This window comes from Acanthaster planci, linkage group LG02, assembly GCF_054643075.1.
Source record: "Acanthaster planci isolate LZ-2023a linkage group LG02, COTS_SCS, whole genome shotgun sequence".
In the NCBI taxonomy this organism is placed as follows: Eukaryota; Metazoa; Echinodermata; class Asteroidea; order Valvatida; family Acanthasteridae; genus Acanthaster; species Acanthaster planci.
Window position 1 is genome coordinate 13,390,522 of NC_141778.1, and position 19,740 is coordinate 13,410,261.

Genomic DNA, 19,740 nt, shown 5'->3' on the forward strand with positions numbered 1-19,740 from the left:
CCAACTCGCCGGTCGACATTGGTAATTTTTACCGTGCGTGTTTTCAGGAGTTGGGCCTTTAAGAGTTTTTAGTTAGAGTAGCTCTTTGCGGTCATTTTTACACCAGTTTTGTGAAAATCAAACATATTGTTTTTGCCCAGAGTGCATTCTTTTGAGAGAGGTCAGCCAAAATGTACTTTTTTCCACTGTAATGCACGCGGGCTGGCACACATGCAGCCTTGAACTTCAAATGACTGTAACAACAAAACCATGAGTTTGATTGAGCTCAAACTTCACATTTACATGCATGCCAAGTATGAAAAGTTTAAGCGGAACAGCAAAGTTCTTAGGGGTTCCCCCGGCTGTGAGATGGTCCAAAATACCCGGCTCTCTTAGGATTAATTAAAGATTTACTGAACACATCGCTTTGAAAGACCGCGCACTTTCAGTGAGTGACACCAATGATTTAACGAACAAAGAAATGTCTGAATCTTTGGAAGATCCCGTGAAGTGACGGGGAGGGGGCAAAATCGATTTTGAATGTCTAAAGGAAGATATACGGGATGCTTTAAAGCCACACGATCGCTAAAGGCTGGCGCAAGATGCCGGCATTTTACCGTAATGCAGAGTAGTATTATTTCATTGATTTCGGCTCTCTATATAGGGACGTCTTATTATCATTGTATGAATTTTTAATTCTTATCTCCTTTCAATAAAATGTTAGGACTTGAGAGGTTCCTTCAAGAGGTTGGCTTTATGATTGGCATCAATAATAAAGTTTGGAAAGTCTGCTGGAAGATCATGTGGTATCTTGTCACTCCTGTCCTGATAATTGTAAGTAGGCCTACAAGTGTACTACCCAAGGCAGCAAAATCCAGGACCCTAGCTTAAGCCAGTGCTCTTAGATTTCCTACTTTTTTGTGATGAAAGACAACAAAACGTAGGTGATATTGTTGGTTTCGAAGCGACGGTTTAAACACTTAGCCGTGATAATCTTCATTAGAAATATTTAGGTAGCTATATTATGTCATTGGTTCAGTTTTATCGATAACCCTGGGGCTAAGGCGTATTCAGAGTGATTTCTCTTTTTGTGACGTTCGGGGTAATCAATTTTTTTCCAAATTATTTCATAGTTTACTTTTAGATGACAGGATTTTTCAACAGTTAATAGTGTGGCATATGGGAAGTCCATTAATGCTGAAGTTATATAGACATGTAGTGCTTAACAATTAAAATCCACAACTGAACCTATTGACTTTGTGCTCCGTACAGCTGACTGATTCGTCGGCTTTTATGTTTTGTTTTGGAATGTTTTTAATAAATGTCCAATTTCATTCCTCGCTTATGTAAAGTTCCCTACAGTGTATGGCTTCGTGGATTACGTTCCGGCGTCCTACGCCAGTTACATCTTCCCAGTCTGGGCTGAGGCAGTCGGCTGGATTATGACATGCTCCTCACTGATATGCGTCATTATTTACGCCGTATACTACTTGGTGGTCAAGGTTCGGGGCACACTGCTGGAGGTAAACGTAGTTCCTTTTTGATTCCCTTTCTCCCAAACAGGGCTTGGGAAATCGACAGGGATATGCTAGCTCTTAATGCCAGCACCTGGGGGTGATGCTAGCGATACTGGTGATGAAGAGTCATCACTACTATTGCTCAATGTCTATTTCCAGTCCCAGATGTAAATTTTCTCCAGCATTGGTCTTCAGAAAGGCCCCTGTACGCCTCTTCGAACCCCAACTGTCTCCATACGGTCAGTAACCTGGTTTGGGATTAGATGATTGGTTTTCCCTGGGGCTCCTTGGGCGCGTGTCATACTGCTAACATACACGATGTTTTCTTTTAAATCCTGTGGCCAAATTTGCGGAATTACAGAGCACAGAACACATCTGTTTATAGAAAAAGCAGATAAGCAGTCAAAATGTCACGGTGTTCGAGCTGGATTGCAGCTGCTTTTCCAGTTCTTTTGTTTTTGTTGTTGTTGTTGCTGTCGTTCGATGTTGTCGTCTGCTAGGAGCAAAAATATGCAAAGCACTACTGAGCAGCTCACTTTGAAAGTTGACTCAGGGCTGTGTTACTATGGAATGGACTGTCGACGTATGGTACTCGGTGGGGAATCGCAGTGATGTCTCTAAAATTAGCTTCTGGCTTTCTGTAATTTCTACTCTCTTCCGTTGGCCAATGTTTGCATTAATGCCCTTGATTGTTCCAACAGAGAGTGAAGGTAGCCATCAGGTCCACTCCCGAGTGGGGTCCAGCAAAAGATGAAGATCGAGCCGAGGTAGGGTATCCACCGTATCCGAACCGCAGTAGCCATGGGGAGGGTGTCCACACGAGCCTGGAAGGCTATACTAACAGCGTGTTCGTGGAAGATCAAGTGATGCCACCATCCTACGTGGAAGCCATTGGCCCAGAGAAAGTGGAAGTGGAAACACAGACTTAGGCGAGGAATGAAATCCTATTTAGTTTGAAGAAAAATGTGATTTGTTTAGGAGCCCCGCGATTATAATCCTGAGGTGTTTTTCATTGACTGTACTCAGACCTGCTGTCACCTGTATATGATCGCGTTTCATTTTAGCAGGAACAAACTGCTATACTTATTCTTTTCCCATTAAAATATAATCAAATTGAATTTCAGACCGAAGATTCGTATTTTAACTTATAGCTTGGGTTTCTTTTGGTCGATGTCTTGTCAAGTGGAAGTAACTTCAGCAGGTTTTTTTATCTTGTATTATCGTTACATTTTACAAAACACGAAAACCCGTGTATTTTTATTATATCGGTCAGGGTCTGAAATGCGGACAACAAAAGTTTGATTCCTCCCTTTGGATAAGATTAAGAAACCTGTCTAGTGAGCTGCCAAAGTTTTCCCGCATATTTGGGCAACTTTGTCCACTTATGGTTATCGAATGAAACTGACAGAAGTCACTAAACTTGTAAACCTACAACAATGATGATTTTTCTTATTTAGAAAGAGCAGGAAATTTAATGTTATAAAAGCTTTACAGAAACACAAACAAATTTATCAAACGCCTCTCTGAATAATGTAGTGCAGAGAAAGTTTCCTTTAACGTTTCCCAGAGTGCCAAAGGCATCGGTTCAGCCTAAGGGTGGCACTTTGTCTTAAAGTTTCCGTTCTACGGTACTGATTGCTATTCTTTATACATGTACAGTATTAATTGTTACACTGGAGAAACATCCGGACTAACGATCTTTAGCCGCGTGTGCCTTAGTAGCGTATGAGAAATTCGTGTACATGAACATGAAAATAACAAAGGTCTATTTACCTTATGCAGGCAATGTCAAGCAAGTTAAGTAAGTCCGCTGTGTTTAATTAAGGTGTGTGGGTATATTCCTGGGTCGTTTACCATAGGCCACAGCTTGTGTCGCTGGAAAGCCCTAAGCATTAATGCGAGTTTTGGAAACGACTGCGAAAGTATTGGCCTTAGATGGTGATGGATATTAGGCGATATATTACGTAATTGCAAAGGATTATTTGAATATTGTATTCTGTATCACTTAACCATCATCAAAGCATTTGTTTTCTCCTACGGCAAATGGATTACTTGGTTTTAATATATCGTCAAATACATGTATTTCCCATTCAAAGTGATTTATCATGATGACCCGTTTTACATGGCTGTCTTTAAGAAGCGGAGAGACTATGCCAGCCATAGCCAAAATAAAATTAGGAAAAATGCCCCCCCCCAAAAAAAATTGTAAATAAATAAAATTTGCTGAGCGTGTTTCACTGGTATGATCTTATCTGATTTGCATGCGGTGCTTAGCACAGAATCTTAATTTCAGCGCTGAATTCATTGATCAGCGGAGCCGTGAAACTTGCAGCAGTAGTTGAACGTGCATACACGCCTAATAATAGTGGGACAACTGTTGCCCCTCCCCCTAACGGATGTCTGTGCCCCCCCCCAGTTTAGCTTTTGAAATGTAAAAAACCTAGGGGTGCATTCAGCACCCCTATAATTTCGAGTTACGCCACAGTGATCTGCACCTAAAATATATATTACAGGAAAAGTGGATACATAAATATTGTAAGGCGCAGAGAACACCATCCCAATCCACAGTAATAAATAATGAAGTGTCACTAAAGAAGTGTTGAAGGTGCATTTGCTAATGTTTATGTCATAAAGTATTTTTGTCAAAAAATATTTAATACGGCATTACTGAACTCTGAAATTAATGGACAGCAAAAGTTTGAGAGGTTCACATATCACATACAGATGACTGTGAACGTAAAAGCTTAGCACCTACAGATCTGTTTAAAAAGGGACTGACCATCAGTAACCCTGACATTAGCATCTCATTTTCTTGGTTTTCTATTTGGGGTTAAATAGAGGGCAAGTTGTCAGTATAATCGTTTTGTCTATAAGATTTATGGTATTTGATCCTGTTATCACTGACCAATTGGTGTAATTAATTGTAATTAGATTTACGGCTTTTTCTACTCAATGTAGTTGATTAAGTAGCTGAAAGGTTTTCGTACAATACTTTGGATATGGGTTTGTCTTTAAAGTATAACCTTTACATTTTATAGCAAATGTTCATAGGTGCGAACATCTTTTTACTCAGCGTGCCAATTAATTAAGAATTTAAAATATTTCCTCAATCACTTCATTCTGTAATCCCAATGTCTTAGACAGAAATTCGAACTTTTATTTTTGCAATTCATGTAAATGGAATTTCATCTATAGAAAACAATAACACTGCATCATCCACAGAAATTCAGGCATTAAAATGAATCAATAATTTAGCTTTGCAGCAATGAATGGTTGATATTATTAATCCTCAAGAAAAACAAGAAAATGTAATCTAAACACAGACAGCTTCTCCTTTGCTGCAAGTTACCAGCGATATTAGTTATCATGATTATTATTATTATAAAGCAAAAACACGTGCTCATTTGTAATATCACAAACGAACAGAATAAACAGATTCTTTACAATTATTTTGACGCAAAATTGTTTTGCAATGCATAGGTTGGTTACAGTAAGTTGACTTGAAAGCTTCGACTTCGAGTCAGTGTCTATAAGCATGGTTATGTATTGGAATTGTACGATTTGGGGTTCTATTCAAACACTTAGGATTTCTGAGATATAAAAATCTATCACCTCTAACATCCTAAAGCCGCTCCCTTAACGGATTTCATCATCATTCCTATGAGGAAAATTAAACCATGATTAAATTCCCATTGTAAATGCATAGTTGCACGTTAGTTTAAGCATACATGAAATTGTATTCTTTTACAACTTCTAGTGAGACACTATTATAATAAAATGGGTATAGTACATAAATCTTTCACATTTTCTACCAACAAACCATCGCATTATTCGAAAGGTATTGTCTAAAATATCCCAATCGCTGACATTTCCTGTCTACATAATTATGTATGCCTGGTCCATTGCTCTTTATCACAATGCTCCTTTTAAAATCTGTGCTATCGTCCCCAAAGGCAAAGGGTTGTTATTCATTTTCTCTGCCTCCAGAGTTGTTTAGTCGCTTTTGTTGTTGCTAACAAAAGACTTTTTATATCTTCTCTTTTGTTTGGTTTTGTTGTTTAAAATAAAATGAGAAATTTTGTGGGTCTGGAAATTATGAATAAATAAGTTATCCATCTCTTAAAGCTTAAATAATTGTCTGGTTTTTACAGCACGGAAAATACGTTTTACGACATATGAATGTTTACCAAACGTTTTCGTGTATTGTTGTTGGCTGGACACTTCAGTGACATCATCTGATCTTGTCACTGTTTGCAGTGAGTTCAATTTAAGATCTCAGTTGAATGAAAAACTGGTATTAACTGAACAATGTAAAAAAGAAATTAAAAATACTTGAGCAGCCGGGTTCACGGGTTTTTCGTCTTCCAGACGATTAAAATCGTGCATCATATTACTGAAATTAAGTTTCCTTTTATTACACGCGTTCTTCATCATCACTGAATGACCTATTCTTTGTCTGTATAAATGAATGACTTATTCATTTTAACTTCCAAAAGTAAAACTCAAATTTTGGCCCATCGGAAATTCACGTTTGAACTGCACTATTGTTTAAAGACCCAAAACAAATTTAACCTCGCTTTTACTTTGCACTTTACTTTTACTATTTACACTGCTGCATCACACCTCAGTATTCCTACGCGACATCAACATGTGGGTTTATACGTAAGTACATTATAACAACAATTACGCGATTTTACTATTTCTGCTTTCTCTATTAATAGCAAATTGCTGCCAAATGAAATCGATACAAATATCTGACAAACGGTATAAACTTCATTCCCTAAATCTTTCCATCTGCCATTAGTTTCTACGGTACAATCTCGAGTGCATACAAGAAAGATACGTAAAGAACTCTACACCTACCAATAGAATATAGTTAACAAATTCTGAGTACCCAAAAGATCCTAACATATAAGTACATAAACGGTCATTCTTCATAATTACCACATTTGCAGTAAATAAATTAACTCCCTACCCATAAATATATCTTGCACGCTCAGAGAAAACTGGTCATCAGTGCCTGACCTTTGTCCAAATGTAACAGATGTAAGATACTTCCCTCTATTCACAGAATACAACTCAGGATATTCCCAATAGAAACTTTGTGTATCGAACTGAATTATATTTAGTGACAACACAGTTTGGAAAACAAACAAGACTCAGTCCTAATACATGTACATAAACTGTAATAATATCGTGCATGTTTTTACACGATGGAAATGTAATGCAGACAATTTAAAACTAAGATATATTTTGAATTTAATCGTTTCAACATATTCAGTCCCCTAAATCAATAATTGTGTTACACGCAAACCTTGAGCAATTTACCAATGCAAGGCACTGCACGTACGATATAAAGATAGATGAGTTAAAATATTCAACATGCTAAAAACTGTCGGGCAACTTTTTAATAATTACCACAACGCATCAAATCTTCCTGCTTCAAAATATGCGGATATTGATTATGTCTTGAGTAAGCTTCAGCAGTTCTTTACACTTCTTCAAAACATCGTGTGTTCTGAAACCGCGATATTCCTGTCCGCTTGTGTGAGAGCTCTGCGGGTAGCGTGGTTTACTAAAGTGACAGTTCAGACTGACTAGCTCTAGTGTTACTTCTAACACTCGGTCAGAGGTTACATCACAGTGTTCGCAGACGGCTCTCGCGAGGGATATTAAATCAGTAGTTGTTATGTCTGGGCGTCCATCCAGACTGTACTGAGCGGCTTTGAGAGCCGTCTCTACCGCTTGATGTACCTGGAAAGCAATCCACTGACTCTGGACTGGTCTTTGCTTGCTCGTCAGTTCTGCAGACTGGAAGTGTTCCTGGGCCTGCCGAAACCACAGCTGTGCTTTTCGTAGATTTTTGGAGGTCTCTCTTTCAAAAGATGGTGGCACAAAATAACTGTCTGATGTGCTTGATCTGGCGCTATGCCGACTTTGGTAATATCTCTCTTGATATCTCCTGGCCTCTTCCCTGTCCCTTTTAGCTTCTGACTCCCAGGAGGAAAACTGATCAGAACAGCTCCGGCCGGACTTATTCCCCTTTTCATGCCTTTCTATTACCTGTTTCAGGAACTGGAATGCCTTATTAGCACGTTCCTGCTGTCCTGGATTCTTGTCGGGGTGCCACTTACGATAGAGACGTTTTAAAACCCTTCTGCGCTCCTCGGGTTGCAATGTGAATGCCTCCGCAACCTCATTCTCAATCTGCTTCTCGTAGTCCTCTGGCAGAGCCTCTTCCAACTTTGCCGCTAGAACATCATCTGTAGGCTCCCCAGTAGAAAGAACGACATGCATGTCTGGTTGTTTTTTTGGACGCAGGAATTTATACAATGCAGTCACTCTAACAATGATGGGATCCTTTTCTCCGATGTCAATTTTATAGCGTCTTGATAAGCCAACTGTTTCATCAACTTCGTCAACTTGCTTTAGGATTTTTGCATAGATTTTCTCAGTAGCAACATCTACTGATGTACACAGAGCGTCGATGTTTCGTTCGTATCCAACAATCTCGCCGTCAAAAAAGCGGTTGTAGGGATCTTGGTCAAGGAGATGGTGAATATCTGCGGGTATTGGAGACCCTGGTCTGTGCTCGTCTGGCCGGATTGCTTCTGTAGTAATGCCATACTCAGGAACGTCTGATTTGGAAAGAGTTGTATTTATATCGTCCAGACTCTCACATTCCAAGGAATTTGCAAACACTCTTAAATGATCAGAATCCAAAATGCGTCCAAGGACCTCATTGCAGCTGTTTGCAATTTGTCCACAAATTAACCCAGTGTCTTTAAACAATGAAGAGTGTTCCAGGTGTATTATACCAGTCTTTTTAATTAAGTACGCTTTTCGCGAGTGCCTGTATTGTGCGACGATGTGCCCACCCTTATCGTATAAGCCCAGTTTCAAGCTAGTTTTGCAGACAAATTTGTCAAAATGCTGCAGTTGTTTTATGCGTTCTTGTATTTCGTCACTTGGATGCTTATCTCCAAGTTGGTGTCGTACCAGCCTCAGCAAGGCTCGAGTCATCTCCTCTGAATTCACCTTACGCTTGATGATTGCCAGGTACTCGCAGTGATGTCCAGCGGGGCAGTCTTTGTTGGTGTGTAACGGCTTTTCACTCATCTCATCCCCTAGATTCTTCGGTCGGAGGTGCATCGGAAGATGTTGAAACCTGTGTATTTCATCTTCATCCGAAAATCCACACTCTCTTAAGGGAAGAATAAATTCTCGGTCTGTCGATGCAAGGCAGAAACGCTCCATTTGGACGGGATCAACATAATATAGATCCATCGCCCTTCTCAAGAAGTATTCTGAGTTTGGTAAATACAACTGTGAGATTTCGCATTCAATTTCACATTGACCGTTCTGCTGAATTAATAATAGTAGAATCCCCCTGACAGCAGCCCTAGCTGTTTCCTTTTCGTTTGGACCGAGACGTCCGTCACCACATTCTGCTTTCAATGATGACAATACTCCTGCGAGCTGGTCAAAAGAACAGGAATCTTGAGCACCAAGTAATCTCAGAATTTCGTCAAATTTTGCCAAATCTCTGGGAGCTTCATAAAGGTACGGACGCAAACAAGCTTCAAGACTTTTTTCCATGCGAAAAACCAACTGATCTGCTCTGACCAACACACGTCCTTCTTCTACAAGACATATGGGTGTGAACTGCAAACGATGCTTAATCTCTCCACTATGCTTGGCCATATCTAAGTCTTTCAGGTAGCCCAATATCTTATACATAATACGTTTAATTATCTCTCGCTCTCGTGTGGGGATAACGTCTTCTTTGTGGATAGCATTCTTTTTCTCCAGGACTTTACAGATGTTTAAGGTGTGCGAAAAAACTTTGTCCGCAACTGACTCTTTTTCAATGCCAAGACAACTATGAACACTGACGCCCTTCTTCGTGGTGTCATTATTTGGAATGGCCCACTGTGGTAATACCATACAAACTGACCAAACAAGCTCCAAATACCTCTGAGGCACCGATCCTCGATATGCAATGAATGCAGAACCTTGGCGATTGCCAGAACAGGCTTGTTGGACGCGAAGCAATTCTGCCCTAATTTGAACAGACGGAATGAATTTAACGGTGGAAATTGTTTTCAGGAAGTTTGCATCGTGGAGCTCTTTGTTGTTATCTAGTTCATCTGTCAGAAGACGAGAGATGACACACAGTTTGTCTCGTTCATTTGTATTTATTTTCTTTGCCCTAGTTTCTATCTCGTTTGCAAACTTCATGAAATCGTCCATGGTAACTATTGAATGGAAACCAATCTTTTCAAGGAAGGGCTTCAGAAGTCTCATGGATTCGGGAAGCAACTTGATTTGGTCAATCACGTCACTCATTGCGTCAAATACAGGGTTGTTACCGTCGTAAAAAAAGCCTGCATGTCGGAGAACACCTGTCTTGTCTGGAATGAACGGAATATGGGAGAGATGCTCGAGAATTACTCTCCCTTCCTGTGCAGAAGCATTGCGCAATACATTGTCTCTGATGAACTTAACGTGGTCTAATTTAGCCTTATCACTGAGCACGGTGAAGCTGGGAAGTATGTATTTCAGATACATGTCAGCTTCAGTGATCGGAGTTATTCCGAGCTTTTCATGAATTAGATTCAAACTACGACTGGGCTCTAGAATAACACAATGCATGTGTCTCATCCACGTCTCGGATTCATCTCTAAGCATTTGGTAACTTTCTGCTGTGTGATAACATTTAAAGCAGTGAAGATTAGTGGTCTGTTCTTTTCCAAGAAGTTTGAAAATCGACAGCTTTTTGATAGTCCTGATAGTGTTTCCAGACAATGCCTCATCCTCCTGAAAATAGAGAAGTAGTGTTTCACATTCTGCTAGTGATAGATTGCCAAACTCTCCCCCTGTTTCAAGCATGTAGTTAATGACCCCAGTAACATCTTGTCGGGAGGTAGGCAGGGCTAAGTGTTCTTCAAGAAGTTCTTTTAGTGCTGCTGGAAATTGCAATGTTTCTACTGGTGCGCCAACGGAGGACGTTGCCCTACACTCACACATAAGGACTTCTGAGATGGTAGGAAGACCCAGTTTACGCAGTGCCTCTTGCATTCTCCAACCGAACACCACTCTGACATTTTCCAGGTATAATAGTGTTTTGGACAAGGATGGAGGCACCAGTTTACCCGCAGTTGTCGGAAATATTGGCCACTGGCTGATGCATTCAAGGGATGCCTTCTGCCCTGTCTCACTGCAAATGAATGACCATAGGTATCCAAGCCAGGATTTGGAGGGGTGATCATTTTTGTGTGGGGTCCATTCTACATGTTGATTGCAACCTTTCCAGATTCGAGGCAGTTGCTTTCCAAGGTGTTGCGCAAGCTCAAAGATAGTAAATTTCTTAAATGCACCACTGCTATAAGCTTCTTCGGCATTCCCATTCTTCTTGAACCAAGCAATGCAAGATGAAACAAGCTTGCCGTGTAGGAATTTATCCTTCAGGTTGGGCAGAACTCGAGAATGGTTCGTCACATAAGGACCATTACATGTTGAAAACTCACGCAAAATGTCATCATTTGTTAGGAGGAGAGGTAAGCCATTCAGTTTTTTTGGATCTTTGATGCCTGCAAGGCAATAGTCAAAAACGGCTTGAAGAGTCTTCGTGTTCTGGAATTTTGTTTTCTTCAGTGGAGCAGGCAAGGTCTGTGCCACTTGAGACCCAGACAAAAGATGCTGAACAACAGCCTTTGGGTTCACAAACTTTGCTTTCACGCCACATTCTTGGAATGCCAAGCATATCGTCGAAGAGCTGGCTAGTAAATTAAAGCTTATTCTCAGTAGGAAGGATCGTATTAAAGACTGTTGTGAGCCACGTGCTCCCTTCATGTCTCGTTCGACGTTTGCTGCAGTTTCTAAGTTATCGGTGTACGCGAGACTGGTGTCACTGTTCGGATGATGCCAAGTGACTGTGAGTGGATCTCCCATTTGACGCACAACAGGCAAAACCTGCATGTTTTCACTACTAATGTACCTTAGGGTGGCTTTTGCTAGGAGACTCCACTCTCCGTGATAGTTCTTCAAATGTTGTGGGAAGAGGTCATCATATAACTGAAGCTGGTCTTTAAACGAGTTGTTGCCTTTCATCTGTTTTAATATGATCTTACCTGCGCGTTCAATTAATCTGGCATAGGCAGGAGCAATTACATGTTCCACCAGGATTTTATTCCATCTGTGAATGAGACGACCCTCCTCGGTGTAAGCACCTGAGGTTGCATAATCAACACTTTTTGCAAGATTCTTCCTGGCCGTGCCCAGCTCAAACGTTCCATTAACATGCACCGGTAAACCGGTGTTAACCGGAAGAGGGAGAAAGCAGTAAGCTTTGCACTGCTGGTTGACTGAATTGGCCATTCTGCCGTCCGTAAGAAGCGCCGCAACTCCTCCACGTGGTATAGGCTTCCTTAGAGTAGAAACTCTTGGTGTTAACTGACTTTCTAGGGCAGAACCTTTGCAACCAACCATTTGAGAGATCAGCCATGTTTGATCGGTGCTCAGTGAATCTTTTATCTTGAGAGTGTAAACTTCAGACACGGGCTCAGCTGTCTCACTAGGGTTATCCTTGAAAAGTTTAAGATGATCTTTAAGCCTTGCGCGACCTTCATTGCCTTGCTCTGATAACTTGGCACTAATGAAGTACTTCGTTTGCATCTCGTGTGAATGCTTAGTGACACATGAAACGGTGATGGACAAGATGTTGTTGAGGAAAAGCAGAGATTCTTGTGACAACTTCTCTAAGTCACTGAGCAATGCCATCACTCTAGCTTTTGAGTAAACCTCTTCTGAAAGAACTGAGGGCTGTTTTCTGAGTGGAAATCGAAACACTGTTCCCCCCTTTACGTTTAGGGCAGGTATATCCTCCAGATATCCATTCAGCATGTCAGGGAATTTCTTCCTGAATGAAACACCTGCAACAAATTGCTTTCCAGGTGACGTTTTTTGTGTTACTGGAGTGAACATCAGGAGAGGATCAAACACACACAGGGTGTCACTGTTGCTCAGAAAACTTGGGCAGTCTGTCAAGTGATAGACAGCGTTAAAGCCAATCCCGAATTTTCCTGTTGTTGAAATGTCATCTCTCTTTCCTCCTACTCCTACTTTCTGAATTCCTTTGATGTCTGCTTCCGTAAATGGCATGTCATTATAAACGCAAATTGATGGAAGTTCCCCTACAGCAGACCATGAATCGCAAACCACCTTCTTTGCTTTATGATGTCGGGGATCATACACAAAATGGATTTCTGTTGCTCCTGCATCATCGGCATTTTGAAGAAGCTCTTTAAACACATCAGAGGCATTTGGATATGCCCTAAGAATACTTTTCAGACGATCTGTCAGTTCTTCACTTTGACCAAAATCTATCTGGAATTCCTCGAAAGACGAGCAGGTGTCAATGACCTTTTGCCTCTGTGTAATGATACCCAAAACCTTAGCGTCACGATATGATATGTCTGGATGGGTGTACTTCTCTCCACGAAGGTATCCATCCCATTCCATATCATTGAAAGTTAGCTCTTGAGGTGACCGCAAAATCCCGCGGTTGTCAGGGACAAAGATTAATCCGCTTTGTAAGCTACCTTCTGGTGGAGAAAAGTCATGGCTTTCTGCTATCATGGAGACAATTTCCGACAACATAGACTTCGCACTTTTTAAGTCTGATTCATTTAGAGGCTTCTTACCGTAGGTACCTTTCAGTAGTTGAAGCGCTTGGATGAAATCATCCAAGTGAAAATGATCTCTTACTCCGCAAGTTCTCAACAGGTTGCTGAATGGAATAAGCCCGCGGGGAACTTCATACAAATATGGCCCACTTGTTCCCTGGTACTGAAATGCAAGTTGTTTGCATTCTTTGAATTTGCCATCAAAGAAGACGAATTTCAGTGAGCGAAGCTGGTCAACATCAGTAGAGTGTCCTCGCTTGATGGTAACCACACCACTCGGAGACAGTGCACAGATTGCATTTTGAAGATATGAATATATGCTGTTAACCATACCAGTTACATGGTGGACCATCTCATGCGCTTGTTCGATCACAGCAACAAGCTGTGCAATAACATCACTGACATCAACCCGTTTTTCTGTAAACCCAAGGAGGGCTTTGACTTTCTGGCTCATAGCCTCTGGCCCCAGTCTATTCTCGTCCAAAAGCCGTTGAACAGAGCCTAGTAGGTACTTGTGTTCTGCCGCAAAGAGCCTTTCTGCTGATGCATGCTCATCTCCACACTGAAACCAGCCAATTGGATATCTTAGAGGCTTCTTCATGACAGGAAGGAAAGCAGCTTCACGGATTCTTCTTTTCTGATCGGCCGTTGGCTCCTCACACCTTCTTAGTTTTTCATCTATTAGCTTAAGGAGAGTTTTACACCTGTGGTCAACATTCGCTCTCTTTGTCAAAGTTTCTGCCCTTTCACAAATATCTTCCCAGGATAGATCATGTGAAGCCATTCCTAGCTGAGACAATGACAGAAGACGTTCTTGTTGACGGTAGACCTTCCCATGTGGAAACCGAAATTCACTTTCGTCGTAAAGTGATCCAACCTGTGTGGTTGGATTAACCAACTCCTTAGGACTTGCTAAGAACTCACCATTCGGGGAAGTAGGAATGCAATCTGTTGTCCTGAGGAGTTTATCATAATCTCTTACTTTTCTTTCGCCGAGACGCTGGTCCAACACGTGAGCAACAATTCTATCTCTGTGGTCAGACTCGATGCCATCCGAGTGCTTCTTCAACATTGGAAAGAATACCTCAGAAAGAAATCGCTCAATGCTGAAGGTGTTTCCATCGAAACATCTGCTTGCTCCTGCTAGTTTGATGCTCATTACGACATCAGTTTCCAGTTCCACACATCGCTTTGGGTATTCGTGCTTGTTAAGCAATGCTTTTATGCTACTTTTTAAGTCATCTGGGTCATGTAGACTCCACTCAGTGAAGATGCATTGATGACATGACATCCACTTTGATTGATTGAAGACTACTGCTGGTGCAACATCACTACTCCCTCCTAAAGACTTGTAGAAGGCATCAGCCAGCGGATAAAAATCACTCTCAGATTCACTCCGTCTGGGCCACAAACACTGGAAGTTCCGTGCATCAACAATGCTTTGTTTCTGCAGAGCTTGAAGATCTTTCAACAGATTAAAGAAAGCCTCTAACAGAACTGACTCCATAAAACCAATATTCCAGCGACTCTCAAACTCCCCAGTGTCAGAGGAAGGTTTACTCCACAGCTGTCGTCGGTTAGGTTGAAGTAAGAAATTGCCATTGACATGAAAACCGAGGCCTGTTGAGACATCAAGAGGAAGATAGCTAAATGCCTTACCGTGAGTGGTTTCAGGAGTCAGTCCCTTCTTACCTGAGACCAATTTTGCGGCAACTCCACCACACGGCAAAACTCCAGCTTTAATGCCATTTTTGGTGCGGGCGAGCTGTTGAGACTTTCCAGATGTCATACAGGAGCTGACGATGAAATGACAAGTCGTCTTCTTCGGCTTCTTTTTAGCGCCTTTTCCACACACACCAGTTTCCAAAGTCACCTTAACGATCATAGTTGTTTCTGGAACTGGCAGGCTAAAGTCGCGGTCTTTCATATATGCTGCTGTGGCTTTCAGGATCCCACGTTGTTTTGCAAAGTCTCCTGCACTTGAAATCGACCTCGGCAACTGATGAATCGCTGAAACAGTGATGGACATCAAAGTTTTCATATCATTCACATTTTCAGACTGAAGTTCATGCACACTAACATGAACTACGTTTTGAGTAAAGAGAAGCAGAGTGGAAGCCGATTTCTCCAACGAATCTAGCAGGGGTTTCAAACTCTTTTTTGAATCAAAGACAGAATCAGAAATCTGATTCTGCAGTTGGACATCAATTTCCACATCTGTCCGCAGTGGTAACCTGATAAGTGTGTGGGCAAAGTTTGCTCTGTCCAACAGGTTACAGCCAAATATGCCATCGTATGGATGGAACTGGTTTGGGTAAGTCCGAAGTGTCTGTTTGTGAAGTTCTTTTCTCAGATCAAGCTTTATACCGGGCTGACTCGGCTGAACTCGAGAACCAAGATGGGTGGTTCTTGGATCACAGATAAGCACGTAAGGGCCGCTGACAACACTTGGAACGTCGGTCAAGTGATACACTGATGTGAACCCCAATCCAAACCGCCCAACTTTTTCAAGCTGATGCTTTTTGCTCTGGGCAGCAATATTGCAGATGTTTGTGATATCATCTTTTGAGAAGCGGGCATTGTTGTAAGCCCATAAAGCTGGACCGTGACATGTTTTCATCCCTTCACTTAACAGGTCGTGAGCTGTTTGCTCATTTCGACGCCAATCAAGTAGAAATTTAACCTCAGTAGCTCCAGCATCATCAGCATTCTGAATCAACTCATTTAAGATGCCTGGTCCTTCCTTGTACATCTCAAGATTACGCTTGATGGCATTAACCGTTGTCTCATGTGGACCGGAAACCTCATATCCATACTCCACTGCTTCAACGGGAGCAATCACGTGACTCAGTGGTTGTAATTCCAATTTATGAGCAATCCAGTTGGGCACTAGTTCGTGAATTATTGGCTTGTCAAGATCTTGAAATCCTTCTGCAAATACGTGCTTTGCAAGTCGCTCCTCGTCAACATACAGACATTCGGAGGAGTGTACCATGTGTAGGTGTCTTCCACGTTTACCTGATTCTCTGCATGGAACTAAAATCTTTGATCTGTCTACGTGAATTTTGTCCTGGCTTACTATATGCCTCAAGATGTTACAGACCAGATTTAAGTCTGTCTTGTATTCCTGTTCACTGGAGACCGATGTGGCTTGATATTTCTGCTGGACAATTTCAAGCACTTCACTAAGGACACTCTCTTGAAAGGTTTCTTTGACCCCCATAGTGGTGAAAAACTTTCTGAACTTCAAAAAATCTTCAGGAACAACTCGGAGATATGGAGTAAAAGTAACGCCAAGTGTTCCGTGGCTTAAGGCTATCTTGTCAGGTGTAGTGAAACCAGAACCATGCCAGACCCATGGTTGAGCTTTCAAGTAGTTATCAAAGAGGTATCTTAACTGTGCACTTTCTGATTTACTTAGGAACGAGTATATCTCAGACACCATTGGAGAAACAACAAATGCATCTCCCCGAACTATCCGGTAGGTGGTAGAAGCATGTTTAAGATGAAGTATGACTCGTTGGAGGTGCTGGTAATTGCTGGGATCAAGTTTCTTACTCCATCCAAAGACACTCAGCAGTTCCTCCCCGGCGCCTTCTGACTTGACGAGAGGGAGCACAGAGCCTTGTAGCAAAGCAGTCTCAATGAGACCCACTTGTCTTGGAGTGCAAAGTTTGTAGGAATTTCCCTTCCATCCAGCAGAGGCAGGATAGTTCACGGGTGGTAAAGCTTCACATGGAACCCAAAACATGTCTTCAAGAAACTCGTGAAGTGCTTTACAAATTCCATTTCTCGTGACCGTCCCTTGTAAGACATGTGGGTATCGCTCGATATGTTCTAAGAGGGCTGATCCTCTTTTGATATCAACCTTGCCTCTGGCTTGAGTTTGAGAAACATCCATTGCACACCCCAAAATATCATCTGGTGTAATGCAAGCCTCTTTCTTCAGTCCGACTCGTTTCAAGTTGTTTAACAATCTGCCTTCGGAATACCGGCCAGTCGGAAATACACTCATGCCTCTAAACATTGCTACGAGGTTTCGAGAGGGCTCAAATAACTCCTTCGGCTTCACTTTACATTCCAAGGACGGAACGAACTTCAGATCTGTCACCAAGCTGTCAAACTCGGGACGTTCCAAGACCCACGTCATGATTCTCAGTGAATTGCTGTCATTGTAGAATTTATCTTGAACTGCAGGAAGGACGTTGTTTTGCAGAAGTTCGTAAGGTGACTCAATGTGAACCCCAAGCCGTGAAAGTAGGCTGTCTGACTTACCAGAGCTTAAAAGGAGACACTGACATCTCAATTTTTTCAAAGGTAACCCAAAATAGTCCTTGGGTACAGCAGTTCCACACATGCTTACTGAGATGTATTGGCCATTACTGGTTAGGAAAATTGGGAGCTCTCTGAGGAAGTTTCTCTGTTGAGTTGTCAATTGGTGAAGTTGTGCGAATAGAGTACGTAGTTCATCTTTTGTACTCGAAGCCAACCTTGCAATGCATCTCGAAAAGTATATTTTACGGCTGAGTTTGTTTAGAACCGTAATTACACCTGTAGCTGTTGGGGAGCTGACAAATCTGCATACTTCAGGATGGCGAGATATGTATGTTGGAATATTTTGCTTTAAAACAACTGCCCCAACAGACTCTAGAAACGAACAGATGTTATCTGACAAGCGTATTGACAAATCACCATAGGAGCTTCCCCTCTGTTCCCTGCATATCAGCGTACCCTCCTGCAGTCTTGCCAGTTGATTGTTTGATATTGGGATGAGAGGGATGCCTTTAAAGAGTTCAAGGTCTGACTCTATGAATGTTTTAGCCATCCACTTCCATAACTCCATCAACCACTCTTCCTTCGGTTGTTGGTTTTTCCCTGGTGTCCAAGGTAAGGTAGTGTCTGATCCTTCTCTCCAAGTGATTGGAAGAGTCTCTCTGAGCAACGGAGCAACATCATAAACGCTGAGGTACTTCAGTTGAGTGCATTTCTCCACACTGGATTTCATCAGTCCTGATGGCAGATCACTGGCAGCAAATCTTGATCCTCCATTTGGAATGAGAGAACTTGGATTCTCACTTGTCGCTATGTATACTTTCTGCGCATCGTGACGAAACGAAATGAATTCGCCAGTTTGCAGCGGAAGAAGAGACAAGTCGTACAGATCTGAAATGTCTTCACTAGACACGTATTTAAGAAGCTGCATCTTCTCGTCACGTAACAGGAACTGCAGTGAATCCCCTCTAATCATATTTCTTACGATTGCAGGCGTTACCTTCTTGTAACACACACCTGCCCAATCAAGAGATTCTAAGATGTGCTTTGGAGGCTGTGCAACTGGGCAGCCTTTGAATTTCAGCACCTTTGAAATCAAGGCACTTTCCTCAGGATCAACATAGATTTTATCACTTGGTTTCATCCAGGAGCCACCATTGTAGTCCGAGTAAAAAACGTCTTCATTTGCCATTAACTGGAGGAATTTCTTGACCCCAGCTAACCATGCTCCATTAACACGTCCAATAGAAGGCCATCCTCTGTACACATCTAATGGCTTGATGGGATTTTCGCAATCTTTACTCCTACGGACAGCAGCCAAGACCACCTTTGCATAGAGCTCGGGAAAAACTTCCTCCAAGAGAAGCTTGTTCCACAGAGCCTTGTTGTCATGCTGAGACTCCCGATCTGGCCACTTGATACTGCGGCGGTTGTCTCCCAGACCAAAGTAGCCATGTATGTGTACTGGTAAACCAGTAGTTTCGCTTTCTGGTAATGGCAGGAAGCAGAATACACGGCCAGTTTGCTGCTCTGCAGCTAATCCTGCTGCACTGATCTGGAAGGACATTCCCATCCAAGGTAGCAACTTTAAGTCCTCATCTCTGATTAGTTCCTGCATACGTCTAGATGTACTTCTGTTCTTTAAGATGTTAACGGTGATGTATGCACTGGTATTCTCAACAGTCTGTTTGCCAACTTGCTTTTCTATTCGCACAAAACTCTCTGTTTGGATATTGTGTTTTGACAAAATCTGACCAAGAAATGTTGCCCTGCTCGACTGAACTTGTTGACGATCTTTTTGACTGATCTGCACCCTGTAGGTAAGTTTAGGGCGGTCATGGTAGTGATCTCTTTCATAGACAGAAATGGACTCCACGTGCTTAAGAAACAACAGAGAGACTTCTGCATCTGCTTGAAATGACACCAACAGTTCCTTCACTCGATCCTGATCCCCAAAGACTGACTTGCTTATTAATGATGGGCTTGTACGCAATGGAAACCGAAAAATGGTACCGTCTAATTTCCCATCGCGAAAATCTCTTTTACTAAAGTGGAACAAGTCGATCAAGTAGGGCAAAAACTGGTCTGGAAATTTAGCCAATAGGTCAGCTGACATTCTCCACTTCTTACCTCGTCTTCCCTTGTATCTTGTGTTGGTGTGAGGATCGTGGGTAAAATGCTTTTCTAGTGGGTCTAAAAAGCCGATTTGGTTTCCACTGACAACGGAAGGCATATCTATGAAAAAAGAAACAAAACCAGAGTGCAGCTTGCTTTAATAGGATAAA

General features: G+C 41.9%; 2 protein-coding genes across 4 annotated transcripts in view; one reads left to right on the plus strand and one right to left on the minus strand.

Annotated features, from left to right (window-relative positions):
- LOC110973184 (sodium- and chloride-dependent glycine transporter 1-like) overlaps positions 1 to 5,620 on the plus strand; it is a 19,492-nt gene extending 13,872 nt beyond the window's left edge. Inside the window, exons 11-13 of the mRNA XM_022223800.2 lie at positions 704 to 813; positions 1,332 to 1,502; positions 2,198 to 5,620. Coding sequence (XP_022079492.2) covers positions 704 to 813; positions 1,332 to 1,502; positions 2,198 to 2,425 — 509 coding nt within the window. The 3' untranslated portion in view covers positions 2,426 to 5,620. The remainder of the gene's footprint in view (positions 1 to 703; positions 814 to 1,331; positions 1,503 to 2,197) is intronic.
- Positions 1 to 19,740, minus strand: part of LOC110973183 (sacsin-like) — a 37,205-nt gene that overhangs the window by 5,875 nt on the left and 11,590 nt on the right. Inside the window, exon 5 of one of the 3 annotated variants that reach the window (XM_087132579.1) lies at positions 19,586 to 19,690. In XM_087132579.1, coding sequence (XP_086988705.1) covers positions 19,586 to 19,690 — 105 coding nt within the window. Of the gene's footprint in view, positions 1 to 4,746; positions 19,726 to 19,740 lie in introns of those variants that run through there. The other 2 variants (XM_022223797.2, XM_087132580.1) reach the window with 2 other exon arrangements.